This window comes from Populus trichocarpa, chromosome 3 (genome assembly GCF_000002775.5).
Source record: "Populus trichocarpa isolate Nisqually-1 chromosome 3, P.trichocarpa_v4.1, whole genome shotgun sequence".
In the NCBI taxonomy this organism is placed as follows: domain Eukaryota; kingdom Viridiplantae; phylum Streptophyta; class Magnoliopsida; order Malpighiales; family Salicaceae; genus Populus; species Populus trichocarpa.
Window position 1 is genome coordinate 4594330 of NC_037287.2, and position 23126 is coordinate 4617455.

General features: G+C 36.4%; 1 protein-coding gene across 35 annotated transcripts in view; it reads right to left on the minus strand.

Annotated features, from left to right (window-relative positions):
- Positions 1-12458: 12458 nt before the first annotated feature.
- Positions 12459-23126, minus strand: part of LOC18096801 (uncharacterized) — a 92884-nt gene continuing 82216 nt past the window's right edge. For 9 of the 35 annotated variants that reach the window (XM_052451082.1, XM_052451086.1, XM_052451081.1 and 6 more), the window contains one exon: positions 12459-13757. In XM_052451082.1, the coding sequence (XP_052307042.1) occupies positions 12742-13757 (1016 nt within the window). In that variant the 3' untranslated portion in view covers positions 12459-12741. Of the gene's footprint in view, positions 14495-14587; positions 14632-14713; positions 14895-14989; positions 15175-15267; positions 15330-15437; positions 15526-15654; positions 15748-15911; positions 16149-23126 lie in introns of those variants that run through there. The other 26 variants (XM_052451058.1, XM_052451059.1, XM_052451060.1 and 23 more) reach the window with 12 other exon arrangements.

A 23126-nucleotide genomic window follows, 5' to 3' on the forward strand; every position in this document is an offset into this window, starting at 1 on the left:
GATTTTAGTTCTAGTTAAAAGAGATCACCAAATTGGAATCTCAGGTTGACTGAGCTATTGGTTCTAGTTAAAGAGAATCGCCAAATTGGGATCTCACGTTTACCGAGCTGAAGACAAAGACCAAGGTTCTAGTTAAAAGGGGTCTCTAGATTGAGATTTGAGGTTAACTGAGCTGAAGATAACATTTTAGTTCTCGTTGAAGGGGATCGCCAGATGAGATCTCAGGTTGACCGAGATAAAGACAAATACCAAGGTTCTGGTTAAAAGGGGTCTCTAGATTAAGATTTCAGGTAAATTTGGCTAAAGGCAACATTTTGGTTCTGGTTAGAGGGGATCACCAGATTGGGATCTCAGGTTGACCGAGTTATTGGTTTTGGTTAAAAGGAATCATTGAATTAGGATTTTAGGTTTGACCAAGCTGAAGACAAAGACAAAGTTCTGGTTAAAGGGGTCTCTAGATTGTGATTTCAAGTTGACCGAGCTGAAGATAAAAACCAAAGTTCTGGTTAAAGGGGTCCATAGATTAAGATTTTAGGTTAACCGAGTTGAAGGTAAACATTTTCATTCTAGTTAAGGGGAATTGCCAAATTGGGATTTCAGGTTATCAAAGCTGTTTTTTAGATTTTGGTTCTAGTTGAAGGGGATCATCAGTTTAAGATCTCAAGTTGACTGAGCTATTGGTTCTGGTTAAAGAGAATCGCTGGATTAGGATTTCAGGTTGACCGAGCTGAAGAGAAAGACCATGTTCTAGTTAAAGTGTAACATCCCAATTATCCGGGATAAAACAACAATCTCTTGTCAACTGAAAAACAGAGTAATATATATATATATATATATATATATATATATATATATATATATATATATATATATGCATGGTGTTCATATTAAAGTCTACCGAAATTTCGGCGGAGTCTCCCCTATACTGGAAGGTCACAAGTTATCGACATATAACTTGTTTACACTTCTAATAACCCATGTCTCTTAACTCAATCACGACCCAATCATCCTGGATCTCAATCCCACAAACATCATCATTCATATCAACCACAATATTTATGATATACATTAAATAACAAATATCATTATGGATGGATAAAAGATATATATACACATACATGGAATATGGTTATATGAACTACAGAGTTAAGTTCATCTAATCAAGTTTTAAACATTAGTTATACAAATTAAGTTATACAAATGTTTCCATGTTTACAAAATGTAAGGTCATCCCCTCTAGACTACACAACAAAAGTGAATAGAAAAGCTAACATCTACTCCTAACGTGTATGCGATGGTCCTGAAACAAAATACATATTATTGAAATATGAATATCACAATAAGTATAGTAACATAAATTTCCAATAATTTAAAAAGGTAGATATGTATTCTTATTCTATTCCTTTTCCCTTTTCATTTCCGTTAGAACTGTTTCTCATTCATCTACTGAAAACTATTTCATCTCTCATTTCCAACTTCCATTCAAGATTCCATTAAAATCAACCGCAACTGTTTCACCCACACATTACTAATACCCTTTTAATCGGTATCATCATCATCCCATTAGCATTAACGTATGGAGATCCCCTTACCCGGGATCCTAACATACATTAAATATATGCAAGTAAAAAATTATGGTGATCCCTTTACCCAGGATCCTAACATACACTAAATGTATGCTAGTAAAAAATTACGGTGATCCCCTTACCTAGAATCCTAACATACACTAAATATATGCTAGTCGATGCACGGTGATCCCCTTACCCGGGATCCTAACATACACTAAATATATGTTAATTGATGCACATATTATACTTCTCATATTTTCCTTGTCAGTGGTACTCCCATCACTTAGCAATTCACACAAGGGTCGTTCACCTTGAACACACATGCATTCGGGATACTATCCAAAATAACAACACCATTACATCAGCTTCCATCCTTTCACATAATATCCAACATTTGTAAATTCACATCTCATATTATTAACATATTAAATTCTTGAATTTAACTAGAAAGCTTAGGTTAGGATCACCTACCTGCAGTAGAAGCTCTACTCGTGCTCCCCTGCTGCTTCTGCACCACGCCTGTGGTCCCTCCTGTAAATCACAGGCTTATCTCATAAATTTTTCTTATTCAATGATACGTTTTATAATAACCATATCATCAGCCAATAAGTCTTTCTTTCAGTTATTTCTTTCTTTATATTTTATGTTTTTCTCATTACACCCATTAATATCGTCATTCTTTGTCCAACCATAGTTATCATCCCTTTTTTTATATTTGAATTGTTACTGTTTAAATCTTGACCTGTTACTATCCAACTGTTATTGTCCAACCGTTACTGTCTTGAACTGTTACTGTCTAGACCTTGAACCGTTACTATCTAGACCTTGGATTGTTACTGTCCAACCATTAATGTCTAGACCTTGAACTGTTACTATCTAGACCTTGGACTGTTACTGTCCAACCATTATTGTCTAGACCTTGGACTGTTACTGTCCAACCATTGCTTTCTTGAACTGTTACTGTCTAGACCTTGAACTATTACTGTCTAGACCTTGGATTGTTATTGTCCAACCATTACTGTCTAAACCTTGGACTGTTACTGTCTAGACCTTAGACTGTTACTGTCCAACCATTACTGTCTTGAACTGTTACTGTCTGTAGAGGTCGCATTCCAACCTCTTCTTAGATGTTTAATTATATCTGGAGTTCTAGAACTTCATTTCAAGCAAAGTTGGTCATGTTGATAAGCTAAGACATGGGGCTACAAGTCCCCTGAAGGAAGGAGAACCCAGTTCTACCCCGAAGACAGTCAAAATTGCTCATCAACAAATCAGACCTACTGCCCTACATGGTCTGTCATGACCCAATCTCGGTTGGTGACCCATTATTAGAGTTTTATAGCTCCAAATTGAGCAAGTCCAATTTTCTTAGTTAGTCAACATCCAAAACTACAATTTTTCTTAAGAAACCTGATCCTAATTCCTTCATCCTCTTACCCGAAATCTCTCTTAAAGTCAGGAGACGAAACTGTCCAGATTCGTCAACCTTTCCATTTACACACAACACATGAATTTACTTAATTTTAACAACCAATACTTTTTCCCCGATTCAAGTCTAAGAATCCTAATCTATAATTCAACATCAAGGCATCAATTCGTAATCAAATTTGAAACCACTCATAAGACCATGTTTAGAACACCTTACCCTGTAAGAATCAAGGTTTCGATGAATGGTTGATACTACTTGCAGTGTTGGCTATTTGTGCTCTGGCTTGTTTGTACTGACTGTCCCTGTGTTGGGAAGTCCTGGCTGGTACGCCTAAGCCTCGTCTGAATTGGCTGGTCCTATCTTCATTCAAGTTGTCACAAGGGTATCTGGTTCTGGCCTTGTTATGCTTCCCAATTGCTTGTTTCTGGATATCATGGGTTGTCATTGCCATTGCTACTCATTTTGCTTATTTCCAATGCCTTCTCTCTTGTTTGGGAGGCTTGATGCTACTGAATTCCCTTCTGGGTTTACTTTTGTAACTTTTGCTCTACCTGGCTGCTTTGCTGGTATACTGCTGTGTTTGAAGGAGTTTCACGTGCTCCCATTGGTGTTGTTCTGTTAAGCTTATGGCTGCTTGGGTGTTTACGCTGCTGGTTCTGTTGTTCATGCCAGGTTGCTATATGGTCATGATTTTTTTGGTTTGTTGTTCGATGCTGTAGGAAATGCTTTTCTCTGTCTTGTGATACTGGTTGGGTCAACTGCCCGATTGGTTTGCTGTTGATTGCATTGTTGGAAGCTGAGGTTTAATTAATGGTTTTTTGGCACCTGTTTGCAGATTTTGTTGCTTGTTGGTTTTGATATCTTTGTTCAGAGAGCATATCCCCTTTTTGTTTGTATTTATTTGCTCAAGGGAGCCTCTTCCCTTTGCTCGCTTATATGTACATAACTGTATATTCTGACTTGCTGGTTTCCAGCTTTGTTTCACTCTTGATCTATACAATTTCTTATATTTGATAAAAAAAAAAGAATCAAGATTTCAATCTTTAACCAGTCAAAGATTTTCAACTCCCACTTTTTTTTCTAATGACAGCCGACCCTCCCTCTTCTCTTCTTATTTAAATTTTCATGTTAATCCTTGTCCCACAAATGTTTATTCTACCTATAAACCCTTAATCTTGGATGGGTTCTTGAAATTTTGGTGTTTCTCTATTGATTTGCAAGAATGGATACAAAAACTCCCTCTTTTCTTTTCTTATGGTTGTTGCAGATTTTTAGTGAGAAGAGGAGTATTTATGCTCTATAATTTTTTTATTTGCATTTAGGCCTCATTTCCTTTAAGTGTATTATTGTTTTTGCCCCCACATCTTTTTCTTCTTATAATTAAGCTATACCTCTTTCCATTTCTTATAATTTCACCCCACAACTTTTAGTTTAGTTTATTTTCTTTAATTTAATCCAACCCTCAACATTTCTAGGTTAATTTATAATGTCTCGAAATATTTCATACAGAAATTTATATCCAAAAATTTCTGAATTCCTGTTTTTATTTAAACCTATGCATAAATTTCTTCACTTTTATTCCCCATTTATTTAGTTTGCAATTTACACAACTTTTATTTTCCTGGGGTTTCATAAAGAGGGTCTCTATATTGAGATTTCAGGTTAACCGAGCTAAAAGCAACATTTTGGTTCTAGTTAAAGGGGATCACTAGATAGGATCTCAGGTTGACTGAGCTGAAGACAAAGGCCAAGGTTCTAGTTAAAAAAGGGTCTCTAGATTGATATTTCAGGTTAACCGAGTTGAAGGCAACATTTTGGTTTTGGTTAAAGGGGATCTCAAGTTGACTGAGCTAGAGACAAAGACCAAGGTTTTGGTTAAAAGGGGTCTCTAGATTGAGATTTCAGGTTAACTGAGCTGAAGGCAACCTTTTGGTTCTGGTTAAAGGGGATCGCCAGATGAGATCTAAGGTTAACTGAGCTATTGGTTCTAGTTAAAGAGAATCGTCAGATTGGGATATTAGGTTAGTCGAGATGTTTTATATTTTGGTTCTAGTTAAAGAGAATTATCATATGAGATCTCAAGTTAACCAAGCTATTGCTTCTGGTTAAAGGGGATCGCCAGATTGAGATTTCAAGTTAGCCAAGCTATTTTATATTTTGGTTCTGGTTAAAGGGGATCACTAGATCGGGATCTCAGGTTGACTGAATATTTGGCAAATATTTAAAGTATGTATTCATTGGCGACAACAATAACCTTCCTATTATCATAGCAAAAGATTTGACAAGTGTGCAAGAGAAAAAACTTGTGAAGTTGTTGTGCGATCACAAAACGGCCATTGGATGGACTTTAGTCAACATCAAGGGCATTAGTCCCTTTGGTACATATGCATATAGGAGAATGCCTTTTGGTCTCTATAATGCACCCACAACTTTTTAAAGATGCATGATGAGTATTTTTTCTAACTATGTTAAAAGAATAATTGAGGTTTTCATGGATGATTTCATGGTGTATGGTGATTCTTTTGATAAGTGTTTGGAAAGTTTATCTTTATTCTTGAAAAGATACATTGAAACTAATCTTGTCTTGAACTATGAAAAGTGTTATTTTATGGTAGAAAAAGGAATAGTCCTTGAACATGTTGTGTCTTCGCGTGGATTAGAGATTGATAAAGCTAAAATAGATGTTATTTCATCATTGCCTTACCCCTCATGCGTGAGGGAAGTTCATTCTTTTCTTGGCCATGCAGGTTTCTATCGATGCTTTATCAAAGATTTCTAGAAGATTACAACATCCTTGTGCAAATTATTAGTCAAATAAATGGATTTTGTGTTTGATCAAGCATGTAAAGATGCCCATGATGAGCTTAAGAGGCGTGTCACATCTTCCCTTATCATCCAACCACCAAACCAGGATGAGCCTTTCGAGATAATGTGCAATGCGAGTGATTATGCGGTAGGGGCTATACTTGGGCAAAGAATAGGGAAGAATTTGCATGTTATCGCATATGCCTCTCGCATGTTAGACGGAGTGCAATGCAATTACCATATAACTAAAAATGAACTATTTGTAGTGGTGTTTGCTCTAGAAAAATTCAGGTCATATTTACTTGGTATAAAAGTCATTGTTTTTACTGACCATGCAACTTTGAGGTATCTTTTGAAGAAAAAGGAGTCCAAACCGAGATTGATTAGGTGGATCCTACTTTTACAAGAATTTGATCTTGAGATCAAAGATAAAAAAAGGTGTCGAAAACCATGTGGCTGATCATTTGAGTCGACTAAGGACCAAGAATATACAAACTGAAACAATAAGAGAGACATTCCCCGACGAGCAGTTGTATGTGTTACATTCCTCTACAAGACCATGGTATGCTGATTTGGTGAACTATTTAGTCACCAAAGAATTCCCTCCAGGTTTGTCTAAATCCTAAAAAGACAAGTTACGAGTTGATATTAAATATTATTTTTGGGACACTCCTTATCTGTGAAAATTTTGTGCGGATCAAGTGGTTAGGATATGTGTTCCACAAGATGAATTTCATTCCATTCTCACTTTTTGTCATTATCATTCTTGTGGTAGGCATTTTGGAGTAAAAAGAATGACTCGTAAGGTACTTGAAAGTGGTCTTTATTGGCCTTCTATTTTTAAGGATGCATATCACTTTTGCAAATCATGTGAAAAATGCCAAAGAACATGTAATATCACTCATAAAAATCAAATGCCTTTAATGAAGATTCTTGTAAGTGAATTTTTTTTATGTTTAGGGTATTAATTTTATGGGTCCATTTCCTTCTTCTTTTGGTAATCTTTATATCCTTCTTGTTGTTGATTATGTGTCTAAATGGATTGAGGCAAAAGCCACACGAACTAATGATGCTAAGGTTGTTTTAGATTTTGTCAGGACTCACATATTTGACAGGTTTGGAATCCCTAAAGCTATTATTAGCGATCGTGACACTCATTTTTGCAATCGTTCAATGGAAGCATTATTACCCAAATATCATGTGACTCATCGGACTTCCACAGCCTACCATCCTCAAACGAATGACCAAGCTGGAATTTCAAATCGAGAAATCAAGTCCATTTTGGAGAAAACAGTGCAACCTAACCGTCGAAATTAGAGTCTAAGACTTGGTGTTGCACTTTAGGCTTATTGCACTGCTTACAAATCACCTATAGAAATGTCACCTTATAAGATGATTTATGGAAAAGCATGTCATCTACCAGTGGAGCTTGAGCACAAAGCTTTTTGGGCCATTAAACAATGTAACTTGGATTATGATGCTGCTGGGATTGCATGAAAGTTGCAATTGCAAGAGGTGGAAGATATTTGGAATGATGCCTATGATAATGCAAGGATTTACAAAGAAAAGATGAAGAATCTTCATGACCGAATGATTACAAGAAAGGAGTTTCATATTGGCGACAAAGTCCTTTATCATTCATGTTTGAAACTTTTTCCTGAAAAGTTGCGCTCTTGTTGGATTGGACCCTTTGTTGTTTCTATTGTTTTTCCTTATGGTGTAGTTGAAATTACAAGTTTAGAAACAAACAAAGTGCTTAAGGTCAATGTCATCACCCAATTTTTTACCCTTTTATTTTAATTATAATAATTATTATTTACTGAAAAATGTTAAAAAAAATGATGAATGAATGAAAAATGATGGTGAAAAAAAAAACAAATAAAAATAAAATAAAGAATGAATTTGGGTTAAGGGCAACATGATTGGAGGTTTAAAGATTTAGTTAAACTCTTGACTAATTTAATTAATCAAATCAAGGGCTTAATTGGAGAATTGATAAGTTTTGAGAGTTAATTGAGCTTGAAATTAATTTAATTAATCAAATCAAGGGTTCAATTGAAGAATTGATAAGTTTTGAGACTTAATTGAGTTTGGAATTAATTGAATTAATAAAATCAAGGACTTAATTGAAGAAATACCAAAGTTTGGGATTAATTGGGGGCAAAATTGCAACAGATTAGAGTTCAAGGACTGTTTTGTAAAATACGCTGAAATGCAGGGGTCCAATTAAAGTTTATCCAGGGACTTGCTTACGAAAATTTCAAAACTTCAAGGACCAAAACGCAAATGGCCATTAACAATCGAATGGCGTCGTTTCAAAGAGAATCGTTCGTCTTCTTCCGCTCACCAAACCAGAGAAACGGACGCCCCTGCCATCACTACTCCTGCAATAACGGTCCTGAGTCTTCATTACCAAGGGAGACGCATGCCATTCTCCGACTATAAAAGCCAGAGAAGGGATGCGCACGGGGGACGGGAAAAAAAGGCCACGAACGGCAGGGAACAAGAAAGAGTGACGAAAGAAACCGGAATGAAAAGGAACACAAAAAAAAAAACAGAGGCTGGGCAGAGAGAGACGAAAAAAAAACGGGGAGGAGAACAGGGAAAGGACAGGGAAACGAACAAGACAGAGGAGAGCAAATTTTCTGCCCCTGTTTCTTCTCAAAGAAACAGAGGCTTTCGTGCCTCACGATCGTGAGGCACGAACACGGGAAGAAAGGCCATTCTCTGGCTTTATAGAAGCCGGAGAAGGCCACAGAAAAAGGGAGAAGAAAAACAGAACCAGAGAAAGCTTGGGTCCAGCCAACCCGCAGCACCAGGACCCTTACCATCATAGTCCCCCTCCGAACAGACGAACACAAAGAAAAACAGAGAGCACGAACGAGCAGGGAGAAGACGCGCAGAAGAGACAGAGCAGAGGGATCCAACACAGAAAGAAAGCAAAAAAAAAGAACGTAGAAGAAGGAGCAGAGGAGAGGAAGTAGTGTCTGCCGGCCAGAGCTAACCGGTCGTCACCATCGTCTTCGTCTTCGTCTTCACCCCGCAGCTGCACCAGGTAAGTTTGCATCTTTCCTTCTCTTTCCATCTTTAATTACACAGGCACTGTGCACTTGCAATTTTAATTACGCCCACCGTGCTGAGCGTGTGTCCTTGGCCCAGCCGGGTCACTGGCTTGGGCCAGTGGCCGGGCCGGGTTGGCTGGGTCTAGCCTAGCCCATGTGGGCTGAGCTGGGCCCAGCCCAAAACAAATAAAATAAAAATAAAAATAAAAAAATTATAAAGTGTAGAAATAAAACTTTTGCATGTCTTAGGAAAAATGTATTTTGTCAATTTATTCACTGATATCAAGATCAGAAATTAAAAAAAAGAAAAAGAAAATATACTGATTTTTTTGTAGCTATGAATTTTTACCAACACCAGAGTTAGAATTATTCGTGGTGGAATTTTTACCAACGCTAGAGTTGGAATTATTCGGAATCGAATATTCATTGGCGCCAGAGTTAGGAATATTATAAACAAATCATCATAGCATAAGCGAATAAATGTTTAGCAATTTAAGACAAAACCAGCAATGCAGTCTGCCTCAGGCAGAACGTTTAAGGGGTGATAATATCTTCCCTTTTATGTAACCAATCCCGTACCATAGAATCTATGTTGACCAGTTAGGGTTTCTAGTGACCATAATACTAGGTAGCAACTCCTTAAACAATACATTTTTCCCTAAAAGAACAAGATGCCAGATATCTGTTTTTTTTCCACAATTCAAGAAAATTTTAAGGCCGACGCGATGTCCGGGTGCGACAGTCAATGGGCATCTTTTGAAAACTTTCTACGAAGGTTGGACGACAGAACTCACCACTTCTATAGAGTTAGCCGAACCAATATATGATGAATGAGCATGCAACATATCGAACCAATGACATAAAACAAAAGCACTTACTGAGAGGCAACCTAGCAAAAGAAAAAAAAATTAGATTTGCTTTATTTTGCTCTTATCTTTTATTTTTCGCATTTTACTTTATTTTTGTCATTCTCCTATATTTCTTTTCTTTTATTTCAACATTGAGGACAATGTTGTGTTTAAAGTGTGGGGGTATTGGGAGAATTTTGATTTTCTTTGTTGTTTCAAAAAATATATATATGTTTGATCTTTTGAACTCTCATTGGTTTATGAGAATATGAGTATTATGTATAAGAATTAGTTGAGATACATGAAGATATAAATCGAATGAATGAGTGTGCATTCAAGTTTTAACATTTAATTAGTTTAGGGATTGACTTTGAAGACATGCCATGTTGACTTTATAGTGTTATATCAATGCAAGCTTTTGAGCCTTCAACATTATATATTCTTTGATTGTGCATTCTTTCAATTATTTGTATCTCTAGAACTTGCTTCATATCTTGTTGAGATTACATTCGCATTATATATGTACATGAAGATGATAAAGGCATTATGAATTTTAATCACTTGAGCCAAAAAGCCAACCAAAGCGTATTATCCTTAGTGAGCCCGTTTTGAGCTTGTTTATCTTTTCTTTGCTTTACCCATGTGTAAACCTTAACTTTTTATATGTTTTCCTTTTCCCCTAGCCCAGGATTAGTAGAGCATGTACTTGTTGATATCTCATGGGATTATGGTTGGCAATTATGTGAAAAGAAAGAAAAAGTGATGCTTGATGAAAAAAATGGGCAAAGTTGCCAAAGAAAAAAAAAGAAAAAGAAAAGAAAAGAAAAGAGAAGTGTTCCATTATGTTCATAGTTCTTAAAATTTTATGTTGATGGAGCTTGAAATCAAAAGAAGTTAAGTATTGGTACTTAAAGATGGAAAATTTGCGTGCTTTGATGGGATATCTTGTTTGAAAGATTATCTTTTTAGAATGCTCTACTTCCTTTGGTTTTAGCCTTTTCTTTTACTTTCTTTTACCATGTCTTAACCTTAGCCCCATTATAACCGAAAAGATTCATGCATTGTTTGTAATATGTTAGAAATGGAGATGAGATTGAAGAGCAAGCTTATGGTAAAACATATTCATTGATCGGATTTGAGAGATTTAAACACTTGAGTGTTGGAGTGTACATCAATGAAAGGACCTATCACTTTGGCATGTCATAGATTTGATTTAAATCCAAACGATTAATTGAGTTTTGAAGTTTACATGCAAATGAATTCATAAAAATCTATACTCTTTACCCTTCTTGATTGTATTCTTATTTATAATGCATATATTCTTAGACATTGATGAGGGATTAAGAGATTAGTCATAGTTATTTTATTTATTGAGTGAAGTTTGATTTTGTACATCCTTTCTCAAGGACGAGTAAGAGCTAAGTGTGGGGATATTTGATACAACCATATTATTCGATAGTTTTACCTATATTTTATATATAAAATGCCTTGATATTTTTTGTTTTATGTTTTGAAGGCATTTTTGGATGAAAGATTCAAAAAAAAGTAAATTGGAGATAATTGACAAATTTGACCTTCAGACGATGTTTTGTGCAGAGCTTGAGCTTTAGAGGTCGAAACAAAATAATTCCAGTAGAATTAGAAAGCTAATATCCATACCTTTCTATGCATATATGGCAAGAATAATAATAAAAAAAGAGCATGGAAATCGCAGCCTTCAAAGATAAATCTCGCATTCTGGCAATGTTGACCTTTGTCCATTCCGACTTGAATATCTTGAGTTACAAAAGTCAATTTGATACAAACTTAATTGTTTTGGATTCCTAACTCGAAGACCTATCATCCTACCAAATGTCAGTAGAAAACAATCTCATATGAGAGAGATATGATTTTTCTAAGATGACACATGAATTCTGTCAGCGGACAGGTTTTGTGAAGAAACAAGTCCAAAGTACTTCTCAAACATCTAAACTGACATCCAAGTCTTTATTTCGGCAATTTAGCTCCTCTAAGTCAAAAGTCAAAGCTTGAAGATTTTATGCAAGGCTTTTTCACCCTTTTTTAGGAAATACTTAAATGTAAATTGTCTACTTAGAAAATGACTATTTTGTAGAAAAGAGATTAGGGTTTCCTAGGATATAAAAAGAAAAAGAGAAAGGAAAGAGAGGACGACCAGCCAAAAGAGAAAAAACACACCTTCTCCAACATAACCCAAAATCATGCATTCTTCTTTCTTTTTTATTAGTTGTTCAATAGACATGCAAAGCTAAATTCTTTTTCTTGGTTGCAAGGACACATAAACCTTCGAATTTCAAAAACTGTGAGATTTATTTTACCTTTTCTTTTCAGTTTATATGATGAATGAATATGTTTGTTCTTCTATGCTTATTTCCTATGATTGTTTATTTTAATTGCTAGAGCGGATTCTAAGTTATTATTGTGAACAATCTATTGCTAAGTTTGCTATTAAAACCGAAGTTGTGGTATATAAACTTGTTAAGCAACTGAGATTAATAATTGTGAGAACATATTATTGTTAGGGAGAATATTCGATCGATTAGTAATCTTAGGGAGAACATTCGATCGATTAAATAAAAAATGGACTGCGAACAGTTATGTTGTCTAGATTAATCAACTCATTTAGTTTTTAAGGCTGCATTGAATTAAATTACGAGTGCGGACACTTTGGTTGTTTGATGGTTAAGATTAGTTATACAGCGGATCTATTAACTAATTAACATAAAAAAAGATAAATATTCAGAGCATAAATTGATGTTTCGTTTCTATGATCAGTTCTGATTTATGTAGGTAGATGTTTTCTTGCGACCAAGGTTTGTTTTTCTTGATAAATTTTTGTTTTCTTTGACTTAGCATTAATTGTTTCTTTCTGTTTACTATAGCATACCATTAGATAACTTCACAACCTCCCCAATTGTATATCTTACAACATAAAAATTTGAATTAAACCTTTCTCATGGGATCGACCCCTTACTTGTTCTATACTATCTTGTTTATTTAAGATAGGATAATTAATTTGTGCAACCGCGACATCGCAACACCTCATCATCGTCGTCGTCCTCCTCCTCATCCTCATAATCATTCTCCTCACCTTCATCATCATCATCATCTTCCTCCTCATCCCCATAATCATTCTCCTCATCATTGTCCTCCTCATCCCAATCATCATTCTCCTCATCTTCATCCTCATCATCATCGTCCTCCTCATCCCAATCATCATTCTCCTCATCTTCATCCTCATCCTCATAATCATCATCATCATCAAACTTCTTTAGGCCCCATTTTCTTTTCTTTTCCTCATCCTCATCCCCATCCCCATCATGGTCCTCTTTGATGTCCTTCTTCACAACTTGTTTGCTTTTCTCTTCCTGCTCAGCCTCCTTGTTGCTTTCATTGTTCTCCTCATCCTCATCATCATTCTCCTCATCCTCATCATCATCCTTCTTTTGACCCCATTTTCTTTCCTTTTCTTCATCCTCATCCTCATCCTCATCCTCATCATGGTCTTCATTGATGTCCTTCTTCACACCTTGTTTTCTTTTCTCTTCTTGCTCAACCTCCTTGTCGTTTTCATTCACCTCCTCATCCCCATAATCATTCTCCTCATCATTGTCCTCCTCATCCCAATCATCATTCTCCTCATCTTCATCCTCATCCTCATCATCATCATTGTCCTCCTCATCCCAATCATCATTCTCCTCATCTTCATCTTCATCCTCATCCTCATCTTCATCCTCATCCTCATCCTCATCCTCATCCTCATCCTCATCATCAAACTTCTTGAGGCCCCATTTTCTTTTCTTTTCCTCATCCTCATCCCCATCATGGTCCTCTTTGATGTCCTTCTTCACACCTTGTTTGCTTTTCTCTTCCTGCTCAGCCTCCTTGTTGCTTTCATTGTTGTCCTCATCCCCATCATCATTCTCCTCATCCTCATCATCATCCTTCTTCTTGCCCCATTTTCTTTCCTTTTCTTCATCCTCATCCTCATCCTCATCATGGTCTTCATTGATGTCCTTCTTCACACCTTGATTTCTTTTCTCTTCTTGCTCAACCTCCTTGTCGCTTTCATTGTCCTCCTCATCCCCATCATCATTCTCCTCATCTCCAACCTCCCCATCCTCATCCTCGTCATCCTTCTTCAGACCCCATTTTCTTTCATTTTTCTCATCCGCATCCTCATCATGGTCCTTTTTGATGTCCTTCTTCACTCCTTGTTTTATTTTCTCTCCTTGCTCAGCCTTCTTGTCGCTTTCATTGTCATCCTCATCCGTATCATTATTCTCCTCATCTTCAACCTCATCCTCATCATCATCATCATCATCATCCTTCTTCAGGCTCCATTTTCTTTCATTTTCCTCATCCTCATCCTCATCATGGTCCTTTTTGATCTCCTTCACACCTTGTTTTATTTTCTCTTCTTGCTCAGCCTTCTTGTCGCTTTCATTGTCCTCCTCATCCCTATCATTATTCTCCTCAGCTTCAGCCTCATCCTCATCATCATCCTTCTTCAGGCCCCATTTTCTTTCATTTTCCTCTTCCTCATCCTCATCCTCATCATGGTCCTCTTTGATGTCCTTCACACCTTGTTTTGTTTTCTCTTCTTGCTCAGCCTCAGCCTCAGCCTCGTCCTCATTATCATCATCACCACCATTACCACCATCATTGTCATCATAATCTATACCTTCCAACTCAACATCCTCGATAACCTCTCTAGTAAACCATGACATGGCATGTGGAATGATTTTGTCCCGAATAATAATACTACAATCAAAAAACACATGTCCAAATCAAAGAAAAGGAGAGAGATGCAAAGAATAGACCCAATGAAGTTCACAGAAAGAATATGAGACTTACCCTACATTGTAGTCCTGTTCTATCCGGTCCTGAAGTTCATCATTCTGTGAACACAAGAGACTAAGACATCAGTTAACATATCAACAATTACATTGCTTTCCTTGTACATAACGAAGCAGAACGTACAGCATCATCATCAAGATCATCCTCATTCTCAGGGATATGAGGAGGATTAAAGAATGTGAAGAAACTTTCACAGTTCTCAATTGTTGTGATGATTTTTGCAATCTTTGACCCCATTCTTGGTTTCTTCTTCACAATCACCTTCTTCGTCAAGCATTTCCCAGGAAACCATTCAATTTCCGTCCTAAGAAATCAGATGAAACATTAATTATAAGAAGGAAAATTAGAAAGGAAGAGATTAAGAACTCTCAGCACAACAACATTAATATAATTAACTACCCAATTGTTTGACTCAAAATAGGATCAGATTCATCAATTATGTGGTAAGTCTTGGTCAGGACAGAATTTTTGAAGTAAGGACAAGGGTTGAAGTAAAACTCCAGCTCGAAACCCTCAGGATTTTGAAGTCTCGAACACTTGATATCTTTTATGAACTTTAGGGCTCCTTCATCTTGTCCCTTAATCTATTGCAAGAATCAATTGATAAATCACATTACACAGTGATGAATCCAAAAGGAAGAAATATATGTGTGCATATGTGAGCACGCCTTGCATACCTCCTCTGCTAGTACTTCATGAGTTTTCATTGCAGTGAGCCAGAATTCAGGCACTCCTTTCTCTGCATTGAAGAAGTACTATACTCTTAAGTTCAATATAAGGCATTGCTTTCAAATACTCTATGTATGTTTGCCAAAAACAAGATACTGTTAAAAATATACGCTAATACCTTCTGTAGCTTGATCCTCTTTTATGCTATCTAATTCAGCAGACATAACCCCGTCAACTTCTTCTAGACCATTCACAATCTCATATCTCTGCGCCGAGAGCCCATCAAAAACTTAAATTAATTACATAAATACGGAACAAAAATTGTAATGCATGCTACCTCTGATTCAACATTCACGTAACACATGCAGAAGTATTAATGCAAAGACAATACATACCTTAGTGTATAGTGGTTGATAAAGCTTGTGGTATTTAGCTTCTAATGCCTTTCTCTCCTCAAGAAACTGTGCTTCCAGCTCATCATGTTGGCTCTGCAGAATACATCAATTCGCGTATGTAATTAAGTATGTCATGTTCATCTATACATGTAATAAAACTTAACAAAAATGTTGAAAATTGGGCTATAAAATAACACAAGCTTATGAAAACATAAACAGCACAATGTTTCTTGTAGAAAGTAGATAAATACACCAACCTGAAGATGTCTGAGACACTCCACGTGTTTGCTGACCTTGGGAGACGATGACACCTTCATGTTATAGTTACTCGTATGGGAATGTTTGGGGGATGGGAAAATAAAAATAGCCTAGAAAAGGAGGGAAAGTGAGTTTAGTTTTCTCTTACGAGGGAAGGAGATGTCGATGTGAGCTTACAGGTTTTTATTTATAAGTTGAGAAAGTGATGTGTTTCTTGTTGTCTTGACTTTGGTATCTTTCTGATGCTGTTAAGGGGTTCGAGCATACAGCCAATTGGAATCGATTTCAAGTTTAACTGTCAAGTAAAGCCAGGAAGGATCAGCTTCAGGATGAAATTAATACCAATTTTTCAAGTTTAGAATAGATTTCCACTTTAAGTAAAGTATAGATAGGATTCTTTTATCTTGTTTCGTGTTGTGCATTGTTTCTTTTATCAATTCTACCTCAAAAAATGAGTAGATTATAAATTACTCCTTGTGGTTTATTGCAATGAATTTGTCCATCAATTATTAATTATGGTAAATTCCTTGTTCAGAAACTATCAATAGTTTAGTTTAGGGACTGCGCAGTGTATTAACACAGAAAAAAGACCACAAGCTGGTGATGATGACATACAAGAAAAATCGAGATCTCAGGTACAAGCCTCTCCTTCGTAACCAGGAAAAAAACACACGAGTTTGCTCAGGATTGCACTTTTCCTTTCAGTGCTTCAATCACTGCTGAAAAATCACTATCGCTAAGCCCGTGACTTTTTGCTACCTTGTATAGTTCATTTGCAGCTGCTGCAATGAGTGGGTTGGGAAACAGATTCTGCTAATCCCAGGGCAAGTCTCATGTCCTGAAACCATTGACTTCACTTTTGAGATGACAGCGTTGATTTAAATAGTGTCTGCAATTTAGAATATCTACAAACCTTCTGCTGATGCTTTAAGGGAAAAGCAGTAGGGTATAGAGATTTGACCATTGATGGACCTTTCAGCGAATACATCGGTGCACTAATGGCACCCAGTGACACTACCTGCAACTTCACCTATGTAAGAAGATTCCTACGAGGCTTCAATAGATGCCTTCAAAAACAACAAAATAAAATAAAATAAAAAAGATAACATCATTCTATATACTAGAGGCTTTTAGTTTTACCAACAAAGACAAGGAAGAAGAGTGCACGCTTTAATTTTAAGAGTTTTTCAAGCCAGAAAACCTAACAAATGAGGTCCATTTTGGATGTACTCTTCCATTAAGTGCTGTACTTATTGAACAAGAAGGGTGCAACACCTTGATTCGTCTTGACCAAGGAATTTTAGTTAAGCATCATTCAGAACCTCTCTCTCTCTCTCTCTCTCTCTCTCTCGCTCTCTCTTACACAAACAAACGCAGACGAAGAAATAAAACAGACTGAAAATCAACGAGTTTCTTCATTTATTTTCCAGAGAACGGCAGAGCAATGATTATCATTGTGCATGTTCGAATGAGATAGAAAGAACAAGAATAATCCAATAAAAAGCAAACAAGAGTATGAATTCAGTTAATCTTCATGGGATTTGATGACAAGTGACACGACATAATCTAACAAGATTTTCTCTGTTCACAAATACCTCAACCAGTACATTTGGGTCCAGTCCTACTTTCTCGCTGAGAAGCAACCCTTCAGAAAAGGTTGCCATCATACTGCAAACTGTTGAAAACACCAGGTGTCACAATATAATCCAGCACAGAAGCAAAACAGAAAACAATTGACAAAGGAACTTGGTAGAACCTGCCCATGATCATGTTGACAATAAGTTTCATTGCAGCCCCATTTCCGACTTCCCCAAGGTAAAATCTTGACTGGATGTTATCAAAAAATCCATGTGAACAAAATAGTGTAATTAGTTTCCAGGAGAAAAATAGGATACAGTACCTTCCCCATGATCTAAAAATGGATTGGAATCTCAAGTTGACCGAGCTATTGATTCTGGTTAAAACAAATCGTCAGATTGGGATCTCAGGTTTACTGAGTTGAATACAAAGGCCAAGGTTCAAGTTAAAAGGGGTCTCTAGATTGAGAATCCAGATTAAATGAGCTGAAGACAACATTTTAGTTCTCGTTAAAGGGGATCGCCATATGAGATCTCAGGTTGACCGAGATGAAGAAAAATACATAGGTTTTGGTTAAAAGGGGTCTCTAGATTAAGATTCCAGGTTAATTAAGTTGAAGGCAAGATTTTAGTTCTGGTTAAAGTGTATCGCCAAATGAGGATCTCAAGTTGACCGAGCTATTGGTTCTAGTTAAAGGGAATAATCAAATTGGAATTTCAGGTTGATCAAGCTGAAGACAAAGACTAAGGTTCTGGCTAAAGGGGTCTCTAGATTGAGATTTTAGGTTGATCGAGCTGAAGATAAAAACCAAAGTTCTAGTTAAAGGGGTCTCTAGATTGAGATTTCAGGTTAATCGAGCTAAAGGCAAACATTTTCATTTTGGTTAAAGGGAATCGCCACATTAGGATTTCAGGTTATTCGAGCTGTTTTTTAGATTTCGATTCTAGTTAAAGGGGATCGCCAGATCAGGATCTCAGGTTGACCGAGCTATTGGTTCTGGTTAAAAGGAATCACTGGATTGAGATTTTAGGTTGACCGAGCTGAAGAGAAAAACTAAGGTTCTAGTTTAAGAGGGTCTCTAGATTGAGATTTCAGGTTAACCGAGTAAAGGCAACATTTTGGTTCTGGTTAAAGGAAATCGCTAGACAAAATCTCAGGTTGACTAAGTTGAAGATAATGACCAAGGTTCTAGTTAAAAAAGAGTCTCTAGTTTGATATTTCAGTTAACCGAGTTGAAGGCAATATTTTGATTCTGGTTAGAGGGGATTGCCAGATGCAATCTCAAGTTGACCGAGTTGGAGACAAAGACCAAGGTTTTGGTTAAAGGGGGACTCTAGATTGAGATTTCAAGTTAATCGAGCTAAAGGTAACTTTTTGGTTCTAGTTAAAGGGGATCGCCAGATGGGATCTCAAGTTAATCGAGTTATTGGTTCTGGTTAAAGAGAATCACCAAATTAGGATATCAGGTTAGCCAAGATGTTTCATATTTTGATTCTAGTTAAAAGGGATCGTCATATGAGATCTCAGGTTAACCAAGTTATTGGTTCTGGTTAAAGGGAATCGCCAGATTGAGATTTCAAGTTAGTCAAGTTGTTTTATATTTTTGTTCTGGTTAAAGGGGATCACCAAATTGGATTTTCAGGTTGACTGAATTTTTTGCAAAGATTTTGATTTTGGTTAAAGGGAGTCGACAAATTAGGATTTCAGGACAACCAATGTGTACATAGTTTGATCGTAGTTTTGGTTGAAGGGGATTGTTGCGAAAACAGAATTTCAAGTAAACTGAACTAGACGCTTTGAGAAGATTAGTTTTGAAAAAACAATTTGTTTGTCTTTACAAACTTACTATACAAAGTACTTAACAAGTTTTTCCTCCGTAAGTATTGTAAAGATAGGGCATTTTTTATTACCTAATTTTTTATCCTGTTTTTGAAAAAAAACCAAAAAATAGCAACAAAAAAAAACAGCAAAAACCCAAAAAATATGTACGTCTTTTTCAAAGAATTTAAAATTAAAAAAAATAAAAAAATACATTTAATTTTTAGTGATTTAATTATAATCATGGAAGGGAGAGGATCAATTTGAAAATTGAAAACCCTCTTACCAAGCAACCCATTTTTTTAATCAAATGGTCTACAATCATTCTCTTAGTCCAAAGGTTTATTTTTCTTTGCTTTGTCTCCAAGTTATCAAATGAAAGGTTGAGATTTATTCTTGAAATCCAATTGTTAATCTTGGTTTGTTTTGTCTTCAAGCTAAAGAAAATTTTCACCTATAAATAGATGGTTAAACACACACACACACACACACAAAAGGGCCAAGTTTTCAAATACACAACAAAAATCTTTCTTTCAAAAATACAATTTTATTTTAAATTGTATACGGTCAAGTTTTTTTAAAAACACAAAAATCATATCTTGTTTAAAAAATACAATACATGGTATGTTTTATTTTTTTAGCATACATTTTGAATTTAATAATCATTTTATTAAATCCACGAGGATTTGACCAATATTTCTATAACCAATAAAATTTTAATTCATGATAATTAATAGTCAACATTCTGGTATAAATGTTGGACTTACAAGTAAGCTGATATTTAAATATCAAAAGTTGACCAGAAAATTCTCAGAATTATCCTGAATATTCATCAATTTTAATTGAAAGTATTTTTTTACCAAAACACACGAGTTGTGGAACACTCTTCCGCCTTCTAGGATAAATGAACCCTATCAAGACACTTACATGGATCCTAAGCAATAGATAGACCACCAATTAGAAACTCATCAAATCATTTAAATCACATTCAGACCATACAATGCAGCTTACTTCATGCAGGGTGCACTAGGGGTGATAATATCTTTCCTAGCCACAATTAGTTCCTTACCCTTAGAATCTCTGATAAAACAAGTACACCGAGTTTTCTAACCTAAACCAAACAGCTAACTCCCACGACCCCAACAACACATGTCCACTTGCGATTGGGTTAAGCACATAAACAAAAGTGAGCAATGTTAGTTGAGAGCCTACAATTTTGACTTATGAGATCACATGGTAAGCTTTTATTGGTGAGAGAAGTTACAGTTTTTTATTGGTGCAGGTGTTTGATTGTTTGGATTTTCCAACTTTTCTTGAAACCAAGAGTTATCATTGAGTTTAGCATGCAAACAAAACTCATAAGTTCAGATACAACCATTTTCATTTATGAGATCAGGTGTTAGGTTTTTATTGGTAAGAGAGATGTTACAGAATAATATTAGCCACTGGAGGGTAGAGTTTGTTGTTGTATTTGAAGCGATATTCATAGTGGTTTCAAACATCATTCCTTCTTCTAATTCTTTTAGTGTCTATAAAAAGTTCAATTTTAAACCTGGTTGCTTTTCTTGCTGTTGATTATCTTTTATGGCATTCATAATGTAGCGACAAACTATATAGTTTATATATGTGTGTGACATGTTTGATGGTTTATTTTTATGTTTAGAGTAAGGGCTGTAAACTGAAGAGAAACAACAACAACAAAGGACCAACAAGAAACATATGTAATGTGGCTTGAAAGGCTGTAAACCGAAGAGAAGACAGCTTCCTACAGGAAAGTTCATCTAGAACAACCACTAATATAGTTAACTGACATTAATTTGAAGGTGATTGCACTCATGAAAGTGCAATATCATATAAAATAAAACCTGAAATCTCCAAAATAGAGATTCAACCAATGTGCAGGAATTCTCAAAGACTCTTATATTCCTTTCTTCCCATATCAGGTAGACAACAATGCTAAGGGAGACCCTTTTCATTCTGGCAACAGCGTTTTTCCCCTTGAGATTGAGGCCCTGAACAACACTACTAATGGTGGTCATACCCCTGCAGAGTCGAAGCCAAGATTTAACCTTCGACCACAAGAGGGATGTCCAACTGCAAGCAAACAAAAGGTGATTATGGCTTTCCTCATGATCTTGATAGAAGACGCAGCTAGCATCAGCATCAACAAAGTGCAGCCTGTCTCATGTTCTCAGCCTCCCAAGTAAAGCAAGCCAATGGATGAAACCATGCTTTGGTAAACACCAAGGTTCCCAAACAACCTTAACCTATGACACTGAGGTTCCTTTAAATCTCAAAAACTCATAAGCATAACCCGAGAAAGGCTCAGAAATGTTATCCCAACTTTGCATCATGGAGATCACTTTTGATTGTCCCCCGCAATCTGCAAGGAGCTGATCTCAAAGAGAAATTAAGGACTTCCATAGGGGAGAGGAGGTTATTTGAAGAGGAACTAACCAGATAGTACTATCCTCCAAGTAAAAATAATGCACTCATCTAATCCAAATCGAGTCAGTTTTTAAATGAATATTCCATAGCTGCTTTGCAATAAAACAATTGTTCCTTGCCTTCATGTCATAGAGCCCAAGGCATCCCTCATTTCTTTAGCAAACAGATGTGCTTCCAGGCAACTAAGGCAAACTTGCTTCTAGCAGTGTTACCAGTCCATAAGAAGTTCCTGCAAATGCATGTAATTTGGTTGATGACAATATCTGGCATGGGGAAAATGTTGAGCCAAAATTGCACCATGCCAAAAAGAATAGATCTAATTAACTCCAGACGCCCAGCATAGGATAAGTGCTTGCCCATCCAACCTTGTATAGCAGATTCAAGTTTATGCAGGAGGGGGGAAAACTGGCTAGCAAGAAGCCTGTGGGGACTGAGGGGAACACCAAGGTATTTGAAGGGAAAGCTGTCTTTAGAAAAACAAGAATCTTGAAGGATACCCTGCTTCATACTGTCTCCAACTCCTCCAAAATATATGAAAGATTTCCCTGCATTAATGTGTAACCCTGAGGTCTGGCCAAAGACATGCAACTGCTCTAGAAGAATCCGAACAGAAGATTTGTCCCCCCGACATAACAGAAGAATGTCATCTGCAAAAGCAAGTGACAGATGTTATCAAATGCACACTTTGGGTGATAATGGAAGCCTGGCTGTTGAGATGCTATCTTTAGCATACGTGAGAGATATTCCATGCAGATTAGAAACAGATAGGGAGAGAGAGGATCACCCTGCTGAACTCCACACCTCCCAGGGAAAAACCCATATAGGCTGCCATTGATAGCAATAGAGAAAGAAGAAGTTTCCACACATAACATAACTAGATAAACAAAACGCTAAAGAAAACTCAGCAGATGAAGAAGCTCTCTAAGAAAGACCCATTGCACCGAATCAAAAGCTTTCCTAAAATCAATTTTTATGAGGCACCAGGGAGAGGTTCTCTTCCTGCCATAATGCCTAAGAAACTCTTAAGCCAAGTTAATGTTATCAATCGTATTCCTCCCTCCAAGGAAAGCATTCTGAGCTGGACCAATAATGTCTAGCAGGGCACGACACAATCTACCGGCTAGAATCTTGGATATCACTTTGTAAATCACATTGCAGCAAAACAATTGGCTTAAAATCATTGGCTAAGTTGACATTAGCAGACTTTGGAACCAGAGCAATAATGTAATGATTAATCTGTTTGAGGATTTGACCAGAAGAAAAGAAATCTTGCACTGTCGCACAAAAATCAGCACCAACGATGTCCCAAGATTTCTTGAAAAAAAAAGATGAAAATCCGCCAGGACCAAGAGCTTTGTCATTACCAATGC